This window comes from Protopterus annectens, chromosome 1.part2, assembly GCF_019279795.1.
Source record: "Protopterus annectens isolate FY-2018-M chromosome 1.part2, PAN1.0, whole genome shotgun sequence".
NCBI classification, from domain to species: domain Eukaryota; kingdom Metazoa; phylum Chordata; order Ceratodontiformes; family Protopteridae; genus Protopterus; species Protopterus annectens.
The window spans coordinates 446,935,196-446,960,457 of NC_056727.1; the positions used below are offsets into that span (position 1 = coordinate 446,935,196).

Below are 25,262 nucleotides of genomic sequence, written 5' to 3' on the forward strand. Positions count from 1 at the left end.
TGGTTGTCTTCCTGGTTGCTGGTCTGTGATGCAGCTGTGGCTGCAACTATTTCCACTTTAGTCAGGTTGGCATGCACCAGTCCTTTGGCTTGACGAATCTCAGCCAACTGCCTCCTTGTCAGCTTGCCATAATCCTCTGCTGACATCCTCACCTGCTCTTCCTGACTAAGCTACCACAAAAAAACATAAATATCTAAAATTATTGTGGTATGAAACTCTGAATGTCTACTGTGTGTCTGCTTGAGAGTACAAACACCTTCTTTAGTGGCCACTGTTTACAGGCTACAGGAGTTCAATATCCACATCACTGAATCCCAATATGTATGAGGTAATCCCACCACTGTCAACAATAAAGTGATGACCCACCAGTGGACCAGTAATCAAGAAGCCTCAATCCTCACCACTGGCACCAGTGGAGGGCATACACTGAGACAATGACAAGTACACACACAGTACTTCCAGATGCAGCTCTCTGCATCAAGTGCAATGTCCCTTAAAACACACAGGCACCACCAGTCAGTCTGGGGTTGGTTTCTCTCTCTTTCTCCAGATCCCCAGTAAAACTCCTTACTGGCACAGCTACAGAGTTGAGATCTCAGGTGAGTGGCCAAGCCAAAACCTTCAGCACCCTCTTAATCCAACCAGTGCCTCGTGTCCCTGCCCAAGTAGCTGATACACACACTCTTTGAGGTTTGATTTACCCACACAAAAAACACCTGAGAAAGATGGGCATAGGTTTACTAGCGATGCTCCCTTTTGCCCAGACTATAAGGGAGTTATCACTGTCGCTAGCCAACTCCTTATCAGCTACTTTAAGGCCTTAACAAAGGGTTCAAAATCTTACTGTGTAATATTAATATTAATACAAATGGTAGTTTGACCAAGAGCAAGGATATTAAGAGTGGCCCACACAGTGTCACCAAATAATATAATAAGCAATTACTCTCAAAACTTAAATATCAATAGACAGATAAGCCACAAATAAAGGTTTAAAAATATTTAATAATAATAATAATAATAATAATAATAATAATAATAATAATAATAAAAGAACAAGAAAATACTCAGTGTATATATTCACAGTGACATCAGAGTTCAAAATCACAGGAAATAAACTCTACAACAGAAGGAAGAAACTGTTGCAGAAAAAGGTGAAGTCCCAAGACTGGAAAAATTCCCTTATTAGCCTCAACAAAAAGTTGAGATCCCTCATCAAAACCTCCAAAGCCAGCTCTGAAGACAGAATTGCAGAAGACACTAAAAACAAACAAAGCCTTCTTTAGTTATATCAAGAATCTCCATGGCAATACCCAGAATTGTTCTGAGTTACTTGCACAGTGGTACCTCCTATACTAAGCAAACAGATATTGCCAGCATACTGAACAATAGATTCAGTGCCAACTTTACCCCTCCACCCCAAAGGACCAATCTCAATACCGGAAGAATGCCAGGCATCCTACATTACTGCAGCACAGTTTAAAGCTGCATTGTCTAAGGCCAAGAATACAGCTTCCATGGGACCCAACAATATCCCTGGCTGTGTTCTACATGAATTACAAAGTGAACTGGCACCACATCTGTGTGCTCTGTTCACTCACAGCCTCACCTTAGGCTTTGTCCCTACTAAATGGCGCACTGCTACAGTCATCCCTCTCCATAACGAAGGAGCGACTAGAGACCCTGGAAATTATTGCTCCATTAGCCTGACAAGTCTGATATGTAAGGCTATGGAGCGCATCATCATGGACCTAATTAACAAGGGTATAGGGAATCCCCACACTCTAGATGCCATGCAATTTAGTTTTGTGAAAGGTAGATCATGCCTGCTCAACCTGGTTGACTTCTTTGAGCCAGTTACCAGAGCAGTGGGTGAAGGTAAGGCAGTTCATACAGCCTATCTCAATCTGGCCAAGGCCTTTGATACCATTCCTCACTCAGGAATTATTGATAAATTCACCAAACTAGGCATCAACCCCTATATCATTAGGTGGGTTGCAAATTGGCTCAGAGATAGAAAACACAGTGTGAAAGTAGTGGACTCCAAGTCAGACTGCCAAGCACTGGTCCTGGGTCCTCTCTTCTTTGGCATCTACTTCTCAGAAGTCTAGGCAAACACAGAGGGACTCTGGCTGACCATATTCACAGACAACTGCAAGCTGGGAGCCATTATTAACCCTCCAAGTGATGCAGACATCCTACAGAAAGGCCTCACTGAGACCAATGACTGGTGTTGAAACCATGGCCTTAAGCTTAATGCCAAAAAATGCACTGTCATCCCATTTAGAAAAAAACTCTGTTCCCACTAATTACCACATCAATGGGAGCCCACTGAACACTAAAGGCATTATAAGAGATCTGGGGAAAGAGGTTGACAGCAACCTCTCCTTCGACCACCACACTACCACTGTGGTCAGAAAGTCCTTCTATGCGGCACACCTCATTATCACGGGTTTTGCATCCATGAAGAAAGAGGTCATCATTTCTCTCTACTCTTTCCTCATTAGACCAATCATAGAGTATAATGCCCCATTTGGCATGTACCTCACTAGACATCTGCAACAGCTGAAGAGGCCACAAAAGTACCTCCCGAAGAAGATCCTAGGCCTTAAACACATGTCCTACATGGACAGACTCAAAAAATTCTAGCTATTCTCTGTCTCATATTGTCTACTAAGAGGCGATCTCTGCTTGACTTACAAAGTCATGTCTGACCCAGCTCTGTTAGAAATGCTACATCTAAAGAAATCCCATTCGCTTCGCACCACATGCTCCAGAGACCTCAGCCTCATTACCACAATCAACAGAACATGCTGGATAGACAGGTTCATAACCCAAAGACTGCCCATGCTCTGGAATAGACTTCCCATACATGTCAAGCAGAGCACCTCACTAGCCCTCTTCAAGAGAAATCTTGAAGAGTGGATGGGAAATAGAAAGTTCATCCCTGGGATCACTCCAGTGACTCTACTTGATAGAGGCACTGTGAACCAACAACGGGCGGCACAATGGGAGGGCACTTCAATGGGCTAGGCTTGTAAAGGCCCCAGAGCCATTAGCCTAGTACACACCTCTGAACCTATAAATATTCAAAACAACATTGCAGGGCAGTCTCAAATAAATAAAAGAAAAATATCTAAAATAAGTTTTGCTATATTCCGGAGTATATCTAAGAGAATTATACTTTCCCTAGTAACTTACTTCATCAGAGCAAGGTAGATGTGGTGAATGATTCTTGTCAGGTCTAAGACAGAATACAGAATGCTCAGTCTCTCTCAGATAGTTCTTAAATTAATATCTCAAATATTACTGCTGGGATAGCTTGCAGAATGACATAATTTCTTGTCATTTGACTCAATCCCAGATAAATAAATAAACACATAGACCTCAGATCTTTGGCAGATACTGGAAGTCTGTACAAACCAGTTAGATATACACATGACATAAAGTTTTAATACATTTGTAACACAAGCATCTTACACAAATAATTTTAATATTCACCAATGACATATAATTATTTACAAAATTCCGGTAAGCTGGGCTGGCAGTATCTCCCTTTGTCATACCTATGATAATTCTTTCCATGGCTTTGCATATGAGACTAGTGAGACCTATGGGTCTGTAGATGGCCCACCTTTGTGCAGAATGATTATGTTGCTGTTCTCCATTTGTGAGACATGAAGCCTGGTTGGAGGATACAGTTAAATACCAATTCCAGATGGCCTGATAGGTCAAGTCCATGCTATTCACAAGGCATCCTGGCATATTGTCTGGCTCCATTGGCATAGTATTCTTGGCCTTAGAGAGAGAGCATTATGGACCTGTTCCCTAGTGATAGTAGAGGGAATTATATTTGATGGTATATCCTGAAGGAAGTTTGAGGGGGACAGAGGGTTAAAACTGAAGTTGAATTTGTTGTCCAGTACATTTGCTATTATCTTCTAGCTCAATATTGGTGGCTCCATTAACAATGAGCTCTACATACAACTGTGTATTGCATTTGAGGTTGCGGAAATAGCTGAAGAATACCTTGTGGTTGTCATTGGCCTGGGAGGCCACATTTATCTCAAATTTGACTTTGGTAGACTTTGTCTTCTGAGTTGTTTGTTTAATTTTATGAGAGTACTTTTATCCTGCTGGGTGCTACACCTCCTAATTTTTTCATGATTTTCTTCCTTCTTATACAGCCTGTTGATGTTGTGATTCCACCAGGATGGCTTGTTTTTTGAGTTAGTTCTGTACTTCTTCTTGGTGAGTACAGCTGCCTCTTTGCAGCTATTAGCATACTTGTGCAGGGATTCTGTGAGCAGTTCCACATAGGAAGCAGTGTTCCCAGGGTTTACATGACCTTGAAATTTGCCAGGTTATCACTTAATAGCAGGAAAAGTACAGTTTTGTACCTACCATAAATGTAGATGTCCGATAGATATGCAACTGCAGTCATAACAGTGTTTCTTGCCCCAGATGCCAGGTGCCCTCCTAGGAAGGCTAAATTTGGTGAATGGATAAACAATTTCAGACATGCACAACAGTAATAAACAGATACACCATACTGTACTATGTCCTTCAAGAATGCAACTGCAGTCATTACTACAAAATTCAAAAGACGGATTGTAATAATGCATTATTTAGACACATAAAAGAATTTGGAGAGGAACACACATTTTCATTTTTTATCATAGATGAAGAAAAAGAAGGACCATTTGGGGGTGATTGGAAGACTAGATTGGCCAGTAAAGAGAGTAAATGGCAGATCCTGACAGACTCCACCAGAAGTCCAGGTATTAATGACTTTATTAGTATTAAACCTTTTTTGATCCTGGATTCTTAGCTAATTTATCAAATCAACAAAAGGTTTATATGTTTAGCTCTAGCTTTGCAATAGGATATGATAAAGTACATTACATTAAATGCTGGATTATTAAATTATTCAAAATATGAAGATGGTATTTTTAGAGGGTAAACTTAATATTAATACACATATATATACTTTTTAATTACACTTTTTAAATTGTATAGTAATGTTTCTATGTTTGAACCATCAACACATGTAGGTCTAAGGAACATATTAATGTATACGTGTGGTTTTTAAAATATTTATAATGTTTGCTTTGTAACATGTTTGTCTCTTTAAGAAATGATTAAAGCATTGGCGCCAAATGTTTTTTAAAATGAACGATCATGAAGGGACACACTAGTTCTGAGGAAGTCTGCGTTTGAGCAGATGAAAGCGCTAAACTAGTGTGAGCTGTTTTAACATTAAACTCCAGATATTTGCTGTTTACTTGATAACATATGGGTTGAATACCATAGCCAAACTTGGTTGGAACTAAGAAAGTGATGGTGTAGCTAAGATGCCCTGGGACTGCGAAAAAAAACAATAGCAGAATCTGATGCAGTGTCCAATCCATTCAGAAATTGTTTGTTTACAAACAGTTGGTCAGACTTTCTGGTGGCCTTAGTTCTGTCTAGGCAGGTGAATGGCTTGATTTAGAGACACCCTGGAAATTACTTTTGGCATGAATGAAGGATTGGTTCTTAGAGAGACTCTGTCCTGATGAAAAATGAGAAAAGGCGCCATGAGTGCTTGCCTGTAAGACTCTTTCTTCTTGCTGAAGATAGCCAGAAAAAAAAATTTTTTCCAGAGAGAGAATTGCATTTCTGAAGTTGCTGCTGGTTCAAAGGGAGGAAGAGTTAATTTTTCCAAAACGAAATTGAGGTCCCATGCAGGTACTGGCGGTTTCCTGGGGGGTGTGATATTCTTTATCCCTCTTAGGAACTGTCTTAGCAAAGGATGTGAAAACACAGGTGGATCACAATTGTATTTTGCTGAGATTGCTGAGATTGCTGAGGCATGAATCTTTATGGAAGAATATGATAGACCAGTATAAAACATTTCTGCCAAGTATTCTAATATCTGAGATATACTCAAGACTGTTGTATCCTGACCCCTGTCAGCATTCCAGATGATGAATCTCTTCCACTTGGCTGAATAGGTTTTTCTGGTGGAAGGTCTGCATGCTTCCAGTAAGATCTCTTGAACTTTTTTGGAAAGAGAGATATCGGAAGAAGTTATGGTAACCTCCAGGCTGTCAGATGCAATGTTTTCAGGTTTTGATGAACAGTCCTGTAATTGTGCTTTGTTAGAAGCAGAGGCCTGAGGGGCAGAGGCCACGGCTTGGTCTGAGTTATGCTCAACAGTACCAGTGCTGCCTTGGCCAGTCTGGAGCTATCAAAATGCCTGCTGGTTGTTCTGCTTTGATCTTCAGTATCACCTTGGTCAGCAGTGGTAGAGGAGGGAATGCATAAATTGTTAGTGAATTCCAGCTGAGGGAGAGAGCATCCGTTTTCCAGGCTAGAGGATGGTGGGTCCTTGTACAGAACTTTTCCAGGTGATGATTCATGTGAGAAGCAAAGAGATTTATGTCCGGTCTTCCCCATGTCCTTGTTATTTGTGAGAAAATGTGAGGATGCAGCATCCATTCGTGTGGATCCAGGAAATTCCTGCTCAGCTTGTCCGCCAGAACATTGTCCTTGCCTGGCACAAACTGGGATTGCAATTGTATCTTGAGACTTAGGGATTTTTCCCAGAGAATCATTGTTAGTCTGCAGAGGGGATAAGAATGAGTGCCTCCCTGCTTGTTTATATACCACATCACAGTGGTGTTGTCTGTCCTTATTAGCAAATGTCCTTGTTGAAGTGATTTTTCGAAATTCTCGATTGCATGTATCACTGCCAACATCTCTTTTTGGTTTATGTGCAGATGCCTTTCCCTTGGTGTCCATTGACCTTGAATGCATCTGCCTTCCATATGCACCCCCCCCCATCCATGGTCTGAGGCGTCTGTTGTAATCATTTGACCTGCTTGAGGTTTGTTGAAAGACATGCCTTTGTTTAACTGACTTGCTTGAGCCCACCACAAAAATTCTCTTTGCAGACATGGGATGAGTGGGATTACGTCCTCTAGGCTTTGGCTGTGTTGGGACCATAAGCTTTTTAAGTACCATTGCAGCTTTCTCATATGAAGTCTTGCCAAAGGTATCAGTAGAATGCAAGATGCCATGAACCCCAGGGCCTGCAGGATTTTCCTTGCAGTCAGCTGGAGAGAACTTTGCTAGGCCTTTGAAGTACTCTGGTAACTGCTGTTGTTTTTCCTCTGTGAGATAAGCCATTTGTGTTTTTGTGTCCAGCTTGGCTCCTAGGAAAATAATTTGTTGGGATGGCAGGAGTCTTGACTTCTGAATGTTGACTGTGTATCCCAAGGCCTGTAGTAATTGAATGACATAGTCCAAGTTTGCAATCAAGGTTTGTTTGTTGTCTGCTTGTATGAGGCAGTCATCCAGGTAGAGGTATATTTGAATCCCCTGGAGTCTGCAGTGTGCCACTACTGATGCCAGGCATTTCGTGAACACTCTGGGTGCAGTAGATAAGCCAAACAGCAATGCTGAGAATTGATAATGCTCTGTCCCTGCAAGAAATCTGAGGTATCTTCTGCAGCTTTGTCTGATTGGGACATGCAGGTATGCTTCCTTGAGGTCCAGAGTGACCAGCCAAGACCCCTTGCCCAGCATGGGAAGGAGATGCTGCAACGTCAGCATTTTGAACTTTGGCACAATGAGATAAGTATTTAGAGTAGACAAGTCCAGTATAGGCCTCCATTTGTTTTCCTTTCTTGGAACAAGGAACAGTCTTGAATAAAATCCCTGGCCTTGTTCCTGTGGAGGAACCTTTTCTATTGCATTTATGTTTAACAGTTTTGAAACTTGAATGAGTGCCTCTGCCCTTTGATGATGTGGCAGGTTTGGCATGCCTTGTCTTATTGGTAAAGTATGGAAGTGGAATCTGTAACCTTTGTCTATTAAATCCAGAATCCAGTTGTCCTTGGTTAAGATATGCCAGTTTTTTGAGAATAAGGATAATTTTCCGCCCAAGGGTGCTTCTCTTTGAGCCCTTGTAGGCGGTATGAAAGTCAAGTCATTGTGGTTGTACTTGTGGTGCAGCTGTGCTGCCTATGCCACTTCTTTGATTTGGTGGTTGCTACTGGCGGCCTCTGTAGGATCCTCGGTATTGCCCTCTACCTCTGCCACGCCTGTTTTTTCCCCTTTGAAACTTGTCAGAGTCTGGAAAGGACCAATTCTTTGAAGGCCAATTCCTGCTGAATCTGGGAGGCTGAACCTGGAGGAAATCTTTGACTGTCTGTACTGATTTAGCTTTTTCCTCAATGGACTTCAACACATCTTGTGCATTAGCACCAAAAAGCTTCTGTTTTTCTAAAGGTGCATCAAATAACTTTACTTTAACATGGTCTGGTAGTGGCTGTTCTTTAAACCAAGCATGTCTACGTATAACAGCCCCAGTCATAGCTGCCCTACATGAAGCCTCCAGTGCATCATAACCACACTGAAGAAAATGATTGTTAACCTGCTGGGTGTTATGTACTAGGTCCTGCAATGCCTTAAAATCAGTAGACTCAGGGGAGGCTAGCTTTTTCTGTAAGTCATCCAGTAAAAAATCCTGGTACTGAAACATATGAAAAAGGCAGTTAAGTGACCTCATAGCCAGGGTGGTGGAGGTATAAACTTTTTTACCCCATCTCTCCAGGGATCTAGCTTCCTTATCCGCTGGCAGTGGATTCTTGGCAGTGGAAGTAGCCACTCCCTTGGGGCCCTGTGAAATTGTTTCTAGATCCACAGAATGGGCCTTAAAGAGATGCTTGTGTGTGTGTCAGGGACCCTATAATACCTGTCAGGCTTGACAGGAGCAGGAGGGAGAGAATCAGGGTTAGCACTGGAGTTGGAGAAAACATCATCCAGGACATCCATAACTGGAGGGATAGCTAAAGGCCTGTGCTGGAAAATCCTCTGGAGGAGAGGCAGAGAATTGATTCCTCAGCATCAGAGTCCTCATAGGCCTGGAAGGATTCTTCTTGGGTATCAGAATGCTCAGAATCCCCAGAGGCTTCATCTGAAGAGAGGTTGTCGGCCTGCTCAGTTCTGAGCCTTTTGAGAACCTCTGTCTGGATGAGGCTGAGACCCCCTAATAAGAGAAATTAGATCTGCAGCAAGAGACATGATCTGCTTATCAGAAGAGGGGGCCTGAGCAGTAGGATTAGGATGGGCCTTGGCCTGGCTGACGGCCTTAGCATCGCAAAGGCCTTGATGGACATGGATACAGGAGGCCTAGCGTAACCTTGTCCACAGGAATGGTGTCGGGTAGATCCAGAACCTCGGTTTCTGGAGGAAAGTCAACAGTGGACTCCGAGTTACCGCTGTCGTCGGCCTGGGCGGTTGGATTACCGTTTTGGAAGATTGAGTTGTCGGTTGATCCTGAGAGTGCACTTATTAAAGCAAGCACAGGCAGCACAGGCCGACATTGATTTGTGGTCTGGGCCCAGGCAAGGCAGGCAAAGAGAATGGAAGTCCTTATGAGGTATTTGTTTACCACAAGACAAACAATTATTAACTTTCTCAATTTGTTCTGACATCGGCTGAGGCAAGAAAAATGTTCCCCAGGGTACTTAGCTTTTAGATGACTTTACTAAAAACACAGGAGCTAACCAACAACTGCTTCTGCGAAAGACTGGAGAAGATGGCCGCCAGACCCAGACTTTGGAATTCGGCCGACCAAGGGCTGCCTGAGGCAGGACAACCCCATATGTTATGACTGCAGTTGCATTCTTGAAGGACATCTATAGCCTTAGAGTAGTTCCTGAATATTCCAGGGTTAGCTGGGGTTCCAGGTTTTATTTTTATATCAAAAGAGAACATTTTGTGGTCAGACCTTACCATAGAAAACATTACACTGGGGGTGTGCAGCACTCTCCCATATTAGTGAGGACCAGATCAAATATCTTTGCATACCTGGTCAGTGTATTAACAATCTGGTCCAGGGGGTTTGTGTTTACAAAATTCAGGAGTCTCTGTGCCTGTATGTTTGGTGTCACATATGATTTCCAATTAAACGTGGTATAATTAAAATCACCCATGAATATTGTATTGGGTTGGATGGTGAGCATTTTCAGTAAGTATAAATTCATTTTATGAATTTCCTGGGTCATACAGGGAGACCTATAGCTTGCAAAGAAGTGGTATGGATTTTGCCCATGGTCATTTGAATGTGGAAAAGTGCATTGCCCTGTTTGGCCAACCTTGAGGTATGTTTATGTTTGTTGTAGACTGAGACACCCCCACCTTTAGTCTCTGTCTGTGTAGTAGCTGGTCTAAATGTGTAGCAGGCATTATAGCTTTGCACTGATGGCATGCTCAGTGTGGCTTTAAATCATGTATCAGTGACTGTACAAACATCAGCAATCCCTATGGTGGGGAGAGCTTGTAGTGAATGAAGTTTTTTGTTTAGACTCCTAGCATTGAGGAGTGACACCTTTAGATTTCTTGGTTTTGATTTGCTATATTGGAAATACGTTCAGTTTGGTATTGCCTAAAAAAGGTACTATGAGGGAATGACAATTTTTTAGCCAATATTCAAAAGCATAGAGAGGAGAGGTGCAGACTATCCCTGGCAAGCAGTGTGGTCTGTTCACCATCTCCTTTCAAGCTGATAAATACTGCATTCCATTAGAATGACACTAGAAACTAAGCCAATTATGAAAGTGGGTCATCTTCTGTTCATACTGTGGCATTCATCCTTGGAGAAGTTAAAATGCTGCTTAACTCTAGGCTCATACCAGCCTAGGACACATATTCTGACAGCTCCATGCTGTCTCTCCTTGTATACTCTAGCGGGTTACATCTCAGATCATTTACACCCACATGGACTATGACTGAGTCATACTGGTGCTTGTGGTCCAATGACTTGAGTACATGTGTAATGTGGAAGATCCTAACCCCTGATAAGCAACTAACCGTGACTTTCTCCTTATTCAGCCTGGTGAAAGGGACATCAGTGTGTCCCGCAATGAAGTACTCAATGACGAGAATGCTGGGCTGTGTGGTGCACCTTGCCTTATGGGCTTAGAAGTAGAGGCTCCATGAGATGTGGCTGTATGTGTTGATATGGGTATTGTTTTGAAAGAGAAACTTAAACTCATCAGGCACCTTGTAAAATTTATCAGGTTTCTTAGGGGCTGGAAGTTGAGAATCTGGGGCCACAGAGGTTGCTGAGAAGTCATCTAGAAAGGCAGCCAAGACAGGAGGTACATCAGAGGGCTTAGGGGACCCCATCTGGAAGAGGTCATAATACCTCTTTTGAATGTCAGAAAAGTCCCATTTAAAATACTCCATCATACGAGAAAAAGTGCCCCCAAAGGAGAGTTCTTCCAAGGGATAATCTAGGCTAACAGAATCCTATTCCTCAGAGCTACAATGCAAGGGAGAAGGTATCTAAGAGGAATATGTCAAAGACTCTTCCCCATATTCCAAATCTTCTGTAGAGGATTCCTGCTCTCTGGGCCTCTTGTGGGGATAGATGACCAAGGGGGAGCATGCACAGAAACTCCTTGGGGAAGCTTTAAGACTATCAATGCATTAAATAACCCCTGGGTAAAATCCTGCCATTTATGCTGAGGATCTTTAGCAGCTGAGGAACCATGCTTATTTTTTTGCTTTTTCTTTTGTGGGACAACTGCCCTAAAAACCCTAGTAGGTTCAGACCCTTGCTTACACTCAGTCAACATAGCAGGAATCTCCTCCTGAACAACTACCTGCAAAATCTCCCTTGGTCCTTTTGAAATAATCACCCGAGATCCCCCTCAAAATCCGGAGTAGATGCTTAAAGAGCCTCCAAGGACGTGTGAAAAGTTGTATCCACACAAGCCACCAACAGGGTCACAGCAGAAGAATTCAAAACAGCAACTGGGTGACTGTCTGAGCTTTCATCAGCCTTGACAGAGACATCTAGTGGAGGTGGGACAGCAGCCAAATCAGACCCGAGTTTTCTGGCCTTTTTCTTGGCAGGTGGCTATCTTTTGGGATGGGAGGATTCTGCTATAGCACCCTGCACCAACAACTTAAGACATTGGTTCTCCAGGTAAATGGACAAGGAGAAGGACAGATGACTATGTAGGGTCTTAGGGGAAATACCTGGCAGATAGAACACTGCATATGGTCATGAGAAGCATCCAAACAGAAGAGAGACTGCTCAAGATGATCCTTATGGGGAATCTACCTCTCACAATGACATTTTCCCTTTCTGGATGACATGTAAACTCACAAAATCAAATAAGAGAAAAAGATAAGAAGAAACCATAAGAGGGCACTTATCTGAAACATGGCTCAGTAACCAGCACAGAAGCAGAAGTGTTTAGACCAATGAGCAATGATGCTGTTTAAACTGTCGGCAAAGAAGTTATCAGGTATGTATGTCCATACATCACATTTATGCCCTACACCTGAAGAAGAGAGCATACATGTGAAATATGACATCTATAAAATCATAAGGCTTTGGTATACTGGCTGGACATTAGGCTATCTTTGGCAGGGAATCCCTTTGGTAAAGAATACTCCAACAGTGATGTGGAAGGGCTCCACTAATTTTAAAAGAGCAAGACAGATTGGAAGTGGGTGGGCACTTAGTAGTCTGGCTCTATGGAATACAGTGGGATGGCCAAAAAATTGAAAAAACTGAAGGGGAATGATTTCACAAAATTACAATTTTGTACTTAGTCACAATAGCCAATGAAAGAGGAGAGGGAGGAAAATATGTGGTCAAATTAACATAAGAGGCAGGTAACTAGAAAGACAGTTGAGTTTAAAAACACAACACCAGTGTGGAGGGTGGGTGAAACTGTAATTTCTGTGTGACTCACAAGAGACACAGCTATGGTCTTTTTCCTAGTTTAAGTATGTAATTAAAAGTAGAATACAAAAAAAAAACATTGTAAAGAAAATAAACCACAATATACAAAATAGGAGAAGGCAACAAAGCAATACAAAATAGAAGAAAACAAAAACAAACTAACCTTTCCCTCACAACAATTTGTGGCAGAGTCTAAGTAAGCTTTTCCAGTAAAGCCTTGAAATGTTTTATTTCACCTCTTAACTCCACTCTCACTTCACAGGTAATTAACCTCAACTGACTTGGTCTAATCTATGTGCGACTCAAGAGACACAAACAACAGTGGTCTCTTTCCTAGTTTAAATATGCAATTAAAAGCAGAATACAAGTACACACAGTGTAAAGAAAATAAACCACAATATGCAAAATAGAAGAATGCCATGAAGCAATAAAGGAAAGCAATAGCTAGATATTTATTTTGCTACTCAAGCAACCCAAACATTTCTGATGCAGTGTAAATGACTTGTATGACAAGTTATAAAATTTTTAATTTCTCAAATGTATTAATAAATGAGTATGTGCTGCCTTATATCCAAGTGGTTTGACTAATGTGCCCCATGCCTTCCACTAGCTGTGTTAGTCTTGAATATGCAAATCTATGATGCATACAATCAACATTTTTAGTAGCCACAAGAGGTAATAGATTATTTCCTGATGCTGAGGCAACCCCCCCCCATCATTCTATAGAAATAGGCTCTCCAGCACCCCTTCCCCCCATTAAAAAGAGTACAGGAATTTCCCCAGTGACCTGGCAAAATTTCCTCTAGTCAGTATGAATAACACACTGGGTCTTCCCTGAAAAAAGTCATTGTTCTAGTGTAACTAACCCAATCAACAAAATATTGGTAGATATATAAATAGACAGACAGACAGATAATGTATCTACATTCCTCATTTGAGGAAGTATTTTTGCTGTGGTCTCTTTTACTTCTCCACTCCTTTGACATGAGGTCTTTGATGTTTGCTGCCATGCTTTTCTTATTTCTTGCCACTCCCACTCTCACTTTTTTCTAGTTTGGATGAGGCAGTTGCGATGGTGGCCAGTCCTTATATAAAAAATGCAGTTTTCTGAAGGAGATGAGATTCAAGAAGGTGTATCTAGAAGTGGCAGGAATGAATCATTGGCATAATAGAATGTGCTGGATATCATGTGTTTGTGTGTGAGTCCTGTAGGAAAATGTAGCACCCAAAGTGGTATTTCACAACGGAGAGTACTGGAATAGGAGTCAAGGAAACATAAGTAAGACATGGGAGCTACAGAGAAAAAAATTAAAATGGTTTTGAAAAATGAGACAGGACAAGTGCAGAAAAATAAGTTCTGTACCTACCATAACGTTCCATGTTTGTTGTCCTTCATCTCGCCTTCCTTCTTGGTGGTTGGGTTCGGAGCCAATCCTTGGCTCTGACTCGGACGATTTACGATAGCTCGAGAGTTTTTACTGACTCAAAGCTACCCCTTATCCCAACATGCCTAGCGGCAGCTACCCAGATCTTGTTTATAATAGCCACCACTAGACATACATAGTAAAAAACAATTTTTATTAAGCTCTTATACATCAAGGTAGGAAGGAAAGAGGAAAAGACAATGCATATTTAACTAACGGTATGTCAGCAGGAAACTCAGCCAGTGTAACCAATAAAGAACTCCTCTCGAACCTCCAGGAAGGTGGAGGGAGGGGGGGGGGGATGCAAGAAGGAAGATGAGATGAAGGACAATAAACATGGAACGTTCTGGTAGGTACATAACTTTTTTATGTTATGTTGTCCCATCTTGCCTTCATTCGAGCTGGTTGGGACCACGTCCCCAGCACCTGGTTCTTGGGTGGCTCACTGGAACAAACTCTTCAGGACCATGGAACCAAAGGATGCCCTATTCTGGGAGACCACACCCACTTTGTAATGAGAGATAAAGGTATGAGGATTTGCCCATGTTGCTGCTGCACAGATTGAATCTAAAGGCAATTTAGCTTGGAAGGCAACAGAGTTGGCTAAGGTCCTGGTTGAATGTCCTTTGAGCCTTCCTGGAAGCGTCTTTTTACGCAAATCATATGAATAATTGATTCCGTCTGACAGCCATTTTGATAAGGTCACTTTTGAAACTGGATAACCTTGTTTATTGTCAGCAAAGATATAAACATTTGGTCTGATTTTCTGAGGTCTTTGGTCCTGTGTACATAAAAATGGAATTGTCTATGAATATCCAATTGGTGTAATCTATACTCTGCCTTGTTGCCATAACTGGGGCAGAACACAGGAAGCTCAATGGACTGATTTAAGTTATACTCAGAACAAACCTTTGGCAAGAAAGAAGGACTGGTCCTAAGACAGACTCTATCTTTGTGAAAAATGAGATATGTCGGGTGAATAGACAAAGAATGTAATTCAGAAACCCATCTAGCTGAGGTCATAGCAACCAAGAAAAGGGTTTTCCAAGATAGAAATTTCAGGGGTCAAGATGCTGCTGGTTCAAAGGGAGGCAGAACCATCAAAGCTAAAACCAAGTTTAGGTCCTGGGGGGGTTCTTTTACCGGGTGCCATAAAAGTGTTGTACCTCGTAAGACTGCTCTGCACAACTTATGGGACATAATGTTACAACCCAAGTCTCCTACATGAAAATTGGAGATGACAGCCAGTAGGATCCTAATAGTAGCTGCAGCTGCCCCTTTTTCGAAGGTTTCGGCCAGAAAGTCAAGAATCTCGTGAACAGGAGCCATAAAGGGATCAATGTTATTACTCTTGGCCCAATAAGAGAACCTCTTCCATTTGTTAATGTAAATCATCCTGGTAGTGGGCTTGTGGGAGGACATGTGTTGTACAGCAGGGGAAATGTTTGGGAGCCTGGCTAAGACTGGAAGTGGAGTAACCAAACAGTCAGCTTGAGAGTTTGGAGGGATGGGTGAAGCCCGTCTGACTGATGGAGGTCCAGAACTGGGTCCAGTATCCAAGGCTCCAGTTGAAGATGATGGTGAAGAAACGGAAACAATATCTGACAAAGCCAGTAAGGAGCAATGAGGATAAGTTTGCAACCCAACGATTTTGGCTTCTGAAGTACCTTTGGAATGAGAGGGAAAGGTGGAAAAGCATATGGTAGTCCCGGAGGCCAATCGTGAACAAGTGCATCCCTGGGTGACTGTCCTGGAGTTGGAACTAGGGTGAAGTAGCTGCTGCATTTGTTGTTTAGGGGAGTGGCAAAACGACTGCAGCATGGCTGGCCCCATTTGTGGAAAATCAAGTCTGCAACTTCCTGCTTCAGGGACCACTCGTGAAGCATGAGGATAGCCCTGCTGAGCCTGTCCGCTATCACATTTGATTTTCCAGGAATGTGCGTCACAGTCAGAGAACGTTGGGAAGACATTGCCCATTGCCATACTTGAAGTGCTGCCCGACACAAGGGGTAAGATCTGGTTCCGCCCTGCTTCTTGATGTACCATACCACTGACATATTGTCTGTCTGGATTGCAATGGTCCTGGTAGGTAGACAGTCTTGAAGTGCTTGCAACGCCAGAAGCACCGCTCTCATCTTTAGAACACTGATGTGCAAATGGTACTCGTGAGGTTGCCACATTCATTGGACAGTCCATCCTAGATAATGCCCCCCATCCTATCTGGGAAGCGTCCGTGGTCACTGTGGCTACTGGTTGGGGGTCTAGAAAGGGTCTGCCCAGAGTCACCTGGGGGAGACAAGCCACCATAGTAGGTTATTTTTCCAAGATTCCGTGATCAAGATCATGTGTGACATTGGCAAATCCTGGAAAGACCACTAAGCAAAAAGAAGCCACTGTAGAATCCACATGTGGAAGAGTGCTAAAGGAACTGGCATAATTGCTGCAGCCATTGAGCCCAGTACTTGTAAAACTTGTCTTGCCTGAACTCTCGTCTTCTTTATGAGAAACAAAACTTGCTGATGAATGGTTGACACCCTGTCTTGAAGCAGTTTTGCCATCATGTGTCTTGTATCTAAGTCTGCCCCTATAAAGGTAATAGACTGACAAGGCAACAAGGCAGACTTTTCGTAGTTTATGGTGATGACTAACTGGGAACAAGTTTGGATTGTGTAGTCCCATGCTTTGATCAGTTGATGCTCAGTGGTAGCAATGAGGAGCCAGTCATCTAGATATGGAAACACCTGGAATCCTAGACACCTCAGGTGAGCCGTGACCACTGCCATACACTTGGTGAACACCCTGGGGGCTGTGGTGAAATGAAAAGGGCAGGGCCCTGAACTGATAATGACTGGCTCTCAACCAGAAGCATAGGAATCTCCTGGATTGCCTGTCCATTTTTATATGGTAGTACGCATCCTCGAGATCTATGGAGCACATCAAATAGTCCTGACCCAAGAAGGGAAGAATGGACTGCAGTGTCACCATCCAGAACTTCATCTTTTTTACCGACTGGTTTAGTTCACTGAGATCCAAAATGAGTCTCCAGTCCCCTGTCTTTTTTAGCACTAAAAAGAACCTTGAGTAACTTCTGGATCTGATTTGGTCTGCAGGGACTTCCTGGATGGCTCTTTTATCTAGCAATCTTTGAACCTCTAGGATTGCTTGATCCTGAAGACTGGGTGGAACATCTGGGATAGAACTTTTGTCTTTTGGGAGGGGGGCTGAGAAAAGGGAATTTTGTAACCCCTGGATATTATCGACAGTACCTATGTTTCTCTCTTGACAGACTGCCAGGCTGCTGGGTACAGTGATAGTCTGTCCTTGACTGCCTCCAGAGGTGGACAGCCAGGACTCTGTTCAGGAGAGCTGGAAGGGCCTAACAGAGAAAGTATCTCTGTTGCCCTGCTGTTGCAGACCCCCTCTGCTGCAAGAGCAGCGTCTTCCATTGTTGTTTCCCCCTCTGCCCCTGGGGGAAAAATCTCCACGTGTGTCAGGCGAAGATCCCTGGGATTTTCAGAACCACATTTTTCCACTCTTCTGAGCTTTAGGATAGGGTCTAGATGGAGTGGAAAAACGGACTCCTATGACAGAGAGAGTCTTGCCATCCTGTTCACACCTGGTGAGAGTCTCTTTTATCTGAGGTCCAAACAAGGACAAGCCATCAAAGGAGGTGTTGGTAAATGAAGACTTAAAAGGTTCCGCAAATTGACAAAGGCACACCCAGGAGTGTCTCCACAAAGCTACTCTGGTACCTGCTGCCCTACTCACTCCATCTGCCGCATAAGAAATGAGCCTCATAGAGGTCAAGGTCGCAAGCTGGGAAGCTGCCCTGTTTGCAACTCTCTCAGTTGTAGGATCTTGCAGGGTATCTCTCCTAGCTCATTCAGGAGATCCCACTGAAGTCATGTGAAATGAGACAAATAATTCTGCGACCTGAGAGTAAAGGTCGCTGAAGAAAAATACGCTCCCCATACTTCCTGTCCATTGTACGAGACTCTTTGTTCGGTGGATGGACAGATGAAGTTTCCACAAGTTCCTTCTTAGTGGCTGCTGCCACCTCCATGGCATCAACAGGGACCCCTTTGGACAGGAAAGGCTTATCCTTTGGAGCAGTAATAAATTTGTTCGGTCTCCTCGGAACTGGTTACATGGTCTCTGGAGCGCTCCACGCCTTTCGACTCACTACAGATAAAAGTGGCTCAAAAGGCGAGGCATCCAAGAGGTGGAGGGTCAGAACCAAATGCATCCAGGTAGACAGACTCATCTCCTCAGAAGGGGCTAGGGACTTCCAGCCACCACTCTGTCTAAAGATTTCCAAGATGTCTGAAAAAGAGACATCCTCAGAGGGTGACCCTTCTGATTCATCCAAATCTGTATCCAAAGTGACAGACTCAGGAGAGTCTAGATGCTTTCTCTTACATTTCTTCTTCTGAGGGACCTCCTTTGAATGTTCGGGGGAGGTTTAGGAAAAGGTGGGGTCACTCAATGGGGTGTCCTGGGGCACAGGTTCCCTATGCCTGGAGGCAGGAGGAGGGACAAAAGCAGGCACAGGCACTGAGGGAGAAGGAGCCAATGGAGCCGAGGGTGGAGCAGTCGCAGGAGACAGCACACTCCTCATCACCTCAAAGGTGTCTTGGTCCCAAGTCGAAGGAGCCGCTGGCTCCAAAGAGCCCAGAGATCTCCTTTGAACTGGGAGCAATGGCTCCGAGGCTGATGTAGCAGCCAAGCTCACCTGCGCCGAAGCTCCGAGAGGAAGAGCAGGGTTGGACAAGGGTCTGATGCCACTTCTCCCCTCAGAGCCGGCAAGAGAGCTTCGGTGCTCAGATCCCTCAATGGACTGAGACATCAAGGAGATTTGAGCAGTTGTCAGAACCGATAAGGGAGAAGAAACCGGATCTGACAGTTCCACCGCCACGACCTCCATGCACTCCAGCTCCGAGATCAAGAGAGTCGGAGGAGGAATCGATGGAGAAGCTGGGAGGGCCAAAGGAGCCAACTCCTTATGGGCCGGGCTCAAAAGTAATTTAGCAGGTGCCTGTGACTTGAGGAGCCTGTGGACTACTCTCTCCATGTTGTGATCCGAAAGTCTGAAGGACCAAGAGGAGTTTGAAGAGGACCAGTGACTGCCTACTCCAGGTTGTAGCAGAGGAGATTATGCAGTGGAGCATACCGGCTCCAAAGAAGGAGACCTTGATCTCTTATGGGTCTGGACTGGCTCCGAGGACACATATGGAGCCGCTGGAGACTTAGCTTTGTCGGAGCCAATGCTGGGAGCTGACAGAGCCGAAGGCTTCTCAGTGAATTTTGTCTGTTCCGAACTCAGAACTGATGGCTTGGCATGTTTCTCGGACACTTTAGCTGGTTGAGGATCCTGAGAGGAAGAATCTTGAGGGTTCTTCAGGAGGCCATGTAAAATAAGCTTGTTTTTTCTCTCCTGCAGGACTCTGGAACTGAAAGTGTGACAGATTGGGCAAGAGTCCTGCAGGTGAACAGCCCCTAAACAATAAACGCAACTTGTGTGCCTGTTGGTAAGGGACATTTTCTGGCAACACGAGTCACATTTTTTAAACACAGAGGGTTTCGACTCTTTAGACATGGTAAACACTAGTCAAGTAAATTTTCACAGCACCAGAAAAAAACAGAAAGCTATCAACTAAGAGCACACAAGTAACTGCAACTAGGCTGTAACAGGTAGCCCAAGAACAGAAAAGGAAGAACTTTATATATATATGTACACATATGTATATATATATATGTATGTATATATATATATATATATATATATATATATATATATATATATATATATATATATATTTTTTTTTTTTAAGGGGAGAAGATATAAGGGGGAGAGCCTCTAACTTAAACAGCAATCACAGAAAAAGGTGAGGAAAAGGGAAGAACCCTCTAATTTAAACAGGCTCCAAGGGGAAAGCAAGGCCTGAGGAGAAATAATGACAGCCAAAAGCATCACAACAAGCAGAGAAAGGGGTCATTAGACTAACGGGGGATAGTGCACCCTCTAACGAGTCAATATAACCACAAAAAAATTGAAAAAATAGCAAAAAATAGAAAAAAGCATAAAGTACTTAGCCTGAGCCAGTAGTAGCAATCTCGACGCTGCAAGTGCCAAATGAGATCTGGGTAGCTGCCGTTAGGCATGTTGGGATAAGGGATAGCCTCGAGCCAGTAAAAGCTCTCGAGCTATAGTAAATTGGCCAATCAGCTCCGAACCCAACCAGCAAGAACAAAGGCGAGATGGGACAACAGAACATCGACTGTTAAACTTAGTAGATGGACACACACTGAGAAACACAGACAGGCTCCATTCCTTATACAACCAAAGATTGCAGGGACAATTTCAAAGGAATGTGCTGGGTAGGACTGCTGGAAAGTTGATGAAAGATGTTTTCATATGAGACTGAGCAGAAAAAAAGGGATATTGCAAAATACACCTTGAAAATAAAATTCCTCCTTTCCCTCAACTCCACTACAAGTAGTCACTTACTTTCCCCATTCGAGGGCTTCCAATCAAAGCTCGAAACTCTGTGTTATTCTGAGCATAGCTTCTTAAATGGGCACAGATATGATCTATTTGCTTTCTCCAGTAACCTAAAGAACACAGAGACACAAAATGAGTTATCAAGTCATGGAATAAACAGGAAAAAGATGCAACAGAAATAACATGCTATCAGTTGTAATGAGTTATCAAGTCATGGAATAAACAGGAAAAAGATGCAACAGAAATAACATGCTATCAGTTGTACAATCACTATATACATAAATGATGCATCCTCTGTTCCTTCTTTTAATAATTACCAAAGAAATAACTGGCATTGACATTACCAAAATCAAACAAAAAAGAGAAGAAAAAGGAGATGATGGTAACATATACTATCAAAGCGTATCACAGGAATCGGTTCTACAGCTGGTCCTTTTCAAGAAATTAATAAATGACACTGACATAGAAGGCAGAATTCCCTGTCTGTTGATGACACAGCATTATGCAGTGGATGAGTTGCAGAGTAAGAGAAGACAGAGAGAAAGGGCAAGCAGAAGCCTGTAGAATTATCAAGAGCAGGGCCATTTTAACAAATAGGATGATGGTGCTGCAACTCCAGGCTCACTTGTCAGAAATATGCTTTGCTGCTTCTACTCTTAGATAAGTCTGAAATTCTGTGCAAATGTCACAATAACTAAATAGCTCCCTTATAATTTTCAGCTGCAGGGCCATAATACAGAACTGTGTCAGAGATAGAGGATGAAATACAGTGAAAAAAATACCAAACTAACTTTTAAGTAATACAAGACAGAAAAATATGGTAATGTAGTTTATCTAGGGTAAAGATAAAGATAAACTACTGAGAAATTAAGAAAAATACCTCAAGGTTTTTGTCTCTCCTAACCTCAAACTAAGAAAACGTTGGATACAGCACTAAATAATGCAAACAGAATGCAGAGAAGCATGGATGAGGCACTGTCAAGCATACCTCTCAACTATACAGATTTTTGCCTCATATTCCAGTCCATTTTTCATAAAGTTGTGATTTTCTAGTAAATAACTGGCAAATCATTGAAGACTGAAGTTAGAAAACAATGAGAGACATTTGCGTTTCAGACTCCACACCCTTTAGAAAATTCATGCTGATGCAAAAAGTACAGTTTTGTACCTACCATAAATGTAGATGTTCGAAGATCCACATTGCTGCAGTCCTAACACTTGGGTAGTCCGCTGTCCCTCGGTCGGCCCGAATATCAGAGTATAAGGCTGACGTCGGTCAAGGCGCATTTGACTGACATCAGAACGTCAGGGTACAAATGCGCATGACCGACGTCATATCCTAAGTCTTTTCTTGCCCCAGATGTCAGAAGACCCTAAAAAGAAAGGTCCAAACCCAAAAACAACAACTAAACAACCAACCAGCCTAATACCAAAAATATGTACAATACACACAAGATATATACAATATACACAGTATACCTCAGATGGATAACTCAACCCACACAACCACCTCAGACTACAGAGGGGAAGGAGGGAGGGTAAATTGGACTGCTCCAATGTGGATCTTCGAACATCTACATTTATGGTAGGTACAAAACTGTACTATGTTCTTCATCTCACATTGCTGCAGTCCTAACACTTGGGTAGAATCCCAAAGCAGAGGTAAGGGAGGATGGCTAAATTATATAGAAGCAGGAGCTGCCAAAATGCCCTGCAACACAGCAGTGGCAAAACCAGCCCTGGATCTAGAGTACAGTGGAAGGTGGTAATGCCTAGAAAAGGTATGCACTGAACTCCAAGTGGCTGCCTCCAAAATATCCTTAGTTGCCACCCCCCTCAAAAAAGCTGTTGAAGTGGCAGTAGCCCTAGTGGAATGAGGCCTAATCCCAGCTGGAATCTCTTTGCCATGATGGGAATAACAGAAAGCAATGCAAAATCCAATCCACTTAGAAATAGTTTGTTTTGACACGGTCTTGCCCTGAGAGCACAAAGCAAAAGAAACCAATAACTGCTGAGATTGTCTGAACCCTTTAGTTCTGTCCAAATAATATCGCAACTGCCTGTGTACATCTAAAGTGTGCAAAATCTTTTCCCCTTTATTTTGGGGATTTGCATAAAAAGTAGGCAAATGAATAGTTTGGTTTAAAGCCACACTAGAAACCACTTTAGGCATAAAGGAAGGATTAGTACGTAAAGATACCCTGTCCTTATGAAAAATTAAGAAAGGCTCAACTGCCATAAGGGCCTGCAATTCAGAAACCCTTCTTGCAGAGGTAATGGCCAACAAAAAAACAGTTTTCCATGACAAATATTTCAACTCAGCAGTAGCTGCAGGCTCAAAAGGTTGTAGAGTGAGTTTCTCCAACACAAAATTGAGATCCCAAGCAGGAGTAGGAGCTCTTTGTGGGGGTCTTATATTCTTTGCCCCTCTAAGAAATTGCTTGAACAAAGGATGAGAAAACAATGGTGGGTCACAGTCATAGTGAGCTGAAATTGCTGCAGCATGAATCTTAATAGAAGAGAAGGACAAACCTTTGTCCAATAACTCAGTAAGATATTGAAGAGCCACACTTAAATCAGGCTCAGAAACATCCAAATCCTTAGCTGCACTCCAAAACAAAAATCTCTTCCATTTATCTGCGTACACTTTCCTTGTACTAGGCCTTCTAGCTTCCAAAATCACATTTAAAACTTGTTGTGGAAGTTGAGACCCTCTATGGTTTAAAACAGAATATGCCAGGCTGTTAGGTGAAGAGAGTGAAGTTTGACATTGAGCAGATGGCTGTCCTCCTGGGACAACAGATGTGGAATCAAAGGCAAAGGCCATGGAGGCTTCCATACTAGACTTCTCAGTAATGGGTACCAGTGCTGTCGAGGCCAATCTGGAGCTATCAAAATCATCCTTGGCTTGTCCTGTCTGACCTTCAGAAGTACCTTTGGGAGGAGAGGCAGAGGTGGAAAGGCATACACATGAAGATTTTTCCAACTGAAAGAAAGAGCATCCACTTTCCAAGCTGTGGGATGAAACCTCTTCGTGCAAAACTTTGGCAGCTGGTGGTTTAGTGGAGAAGCGAACAGATCTATGTCTGGAGTTCCCCAGGACACTGTCAATTTCTGAAATACATGAAGATCCAGTTTCCACTCGTGGGGACCCATGATTTGTCTGCTTAACACATCTGCTAAGGAGTTCTGTGCTCCCGGCAGAAACCTTGCCTGAAGACATAGTTGTAAACTGACAGCAGTCTCCCACAAAATCATTGCTTGCCTGCAGAGAGGATAAGAATGTGTTCCCCCTTGCTTGTTGATGTACCACATGACAGTTGTGTTGTCTGTTAGAATCAACACCTGCCCTGGAAGAAGTAAATCCTTGAAAGCTATTAATGCAAACTGGACTGCTAACATCTCCTTCAAATTGATATGTAGATGCAGTAGTCTGACAGGCCACTTGTCTTGTATCCACTTTCCGTTTAGATGAGCTCCCCAAGCTTTGTCTGAGGCATCTGTTGTTAGAATCTGACTCGCCTCTGGCCGGGTCACAGAGAGTCCCTTGTTTAGGTGACATTCCTGAGCCCACCACAAAAATTCCTTTTGAATGCAAGGTATTATTTGAATGACAGTGTCCAGATCCTGGCAGTGCTGTGTCCATACATTTTTGAGATACCATTGCAACTTCCTCATATGCAGTTTGGCATTGGGAAGCACCAGAATACAAGATGCCATGAACCCTAAGGCTTGAAGGACTGTCCTTGCAGTCAGCCTGGACTGAAGAGAAAGCTGATGGAAGTAAAGGGAAAGATTCTTTTGTTTGTCCGGGGTTAGAAAGGCCATCTGGGATGCTGTATTCAGTCTTACACCCAGAAAGCACATGTCTTGAGAGGGTACTAGACTGGACTTTATTTCGTTCACAGAATACCCCAGGCATCTTAGCACTGCTATCACATATTCCAAATGACGAAGAAGCTCTTCCTTTCCCTGAGCCAGAATCAGGCAATCGTCCAAATAAGGATAGATTTGTATTCCTTTTAGCCTGAAGAAAGCTATCACTGGAGCCAGAACTTTCGTAAAGACTCTGGGTGCAGTAGATAAGCCAAAGGGCAATGCAGAGAACTGATAGTGAGAAGTCCCAGTCGATATTTCCTGCAACTTAGTCTGATAGGAACATGAAGGTAAGCCTCCTTGAGATCCAAAGTTACCATCCAGTGATCCTTGCCCAGCAGAGGTAAAAGTTGTTGTAACGTCAACATTTTGAATTTGGGAATGTCCAGATAAGTGTTGAGGATAGACAAATCCAAAATTGGTCTCCACGTGTTCCCCTTTTTTGGTACAAGGAACAGGCGAGAATAAAATCCTAGGCCCCTTTCTGGCACAGGAACCGGCTGTATGGCCCCTATTTGGAGTAACAGAGAAATTTGCTTGTGAGCCTCTATTCTTTGTTGAGGAGGAATGTCTGGCATGCCTTTGAAAGGAGGCAAGGTATGGAAATAAAACCTGTAACCGTGATGTATGATATCCAACACCCATCTGTCTTGGGTAATTAAACTCCAATTTTCTTTGAAAAGTGCCAACCTTCCTCCCAAAGGTGCTG

General features: G+C 43.0%; 1 protein-coding gene across 1 annotated transcript in view; it reads right to left on the reverse strand.

Moving 5' to 3' along the window:
* Positions 1-25,262, reverse strand: part of DZANK1 (double zinc ribbon and ankyrin repeat domains 1) — a 1,792,612-nt gene that overhangs the window by 738,253 nt on the left and 1,029,097 nt on the right. Inside the window, exon 14 of the mRNA XM_044056983.1 lies at positions 20,684-20,787. Coding sequence (XP_043912918.1) covers positions 20,684-20,787 — 104 coding nt within the window. The remainder of the gene's footprint in view (positions 1-20,683; positions 20,788-25,262) is intronic.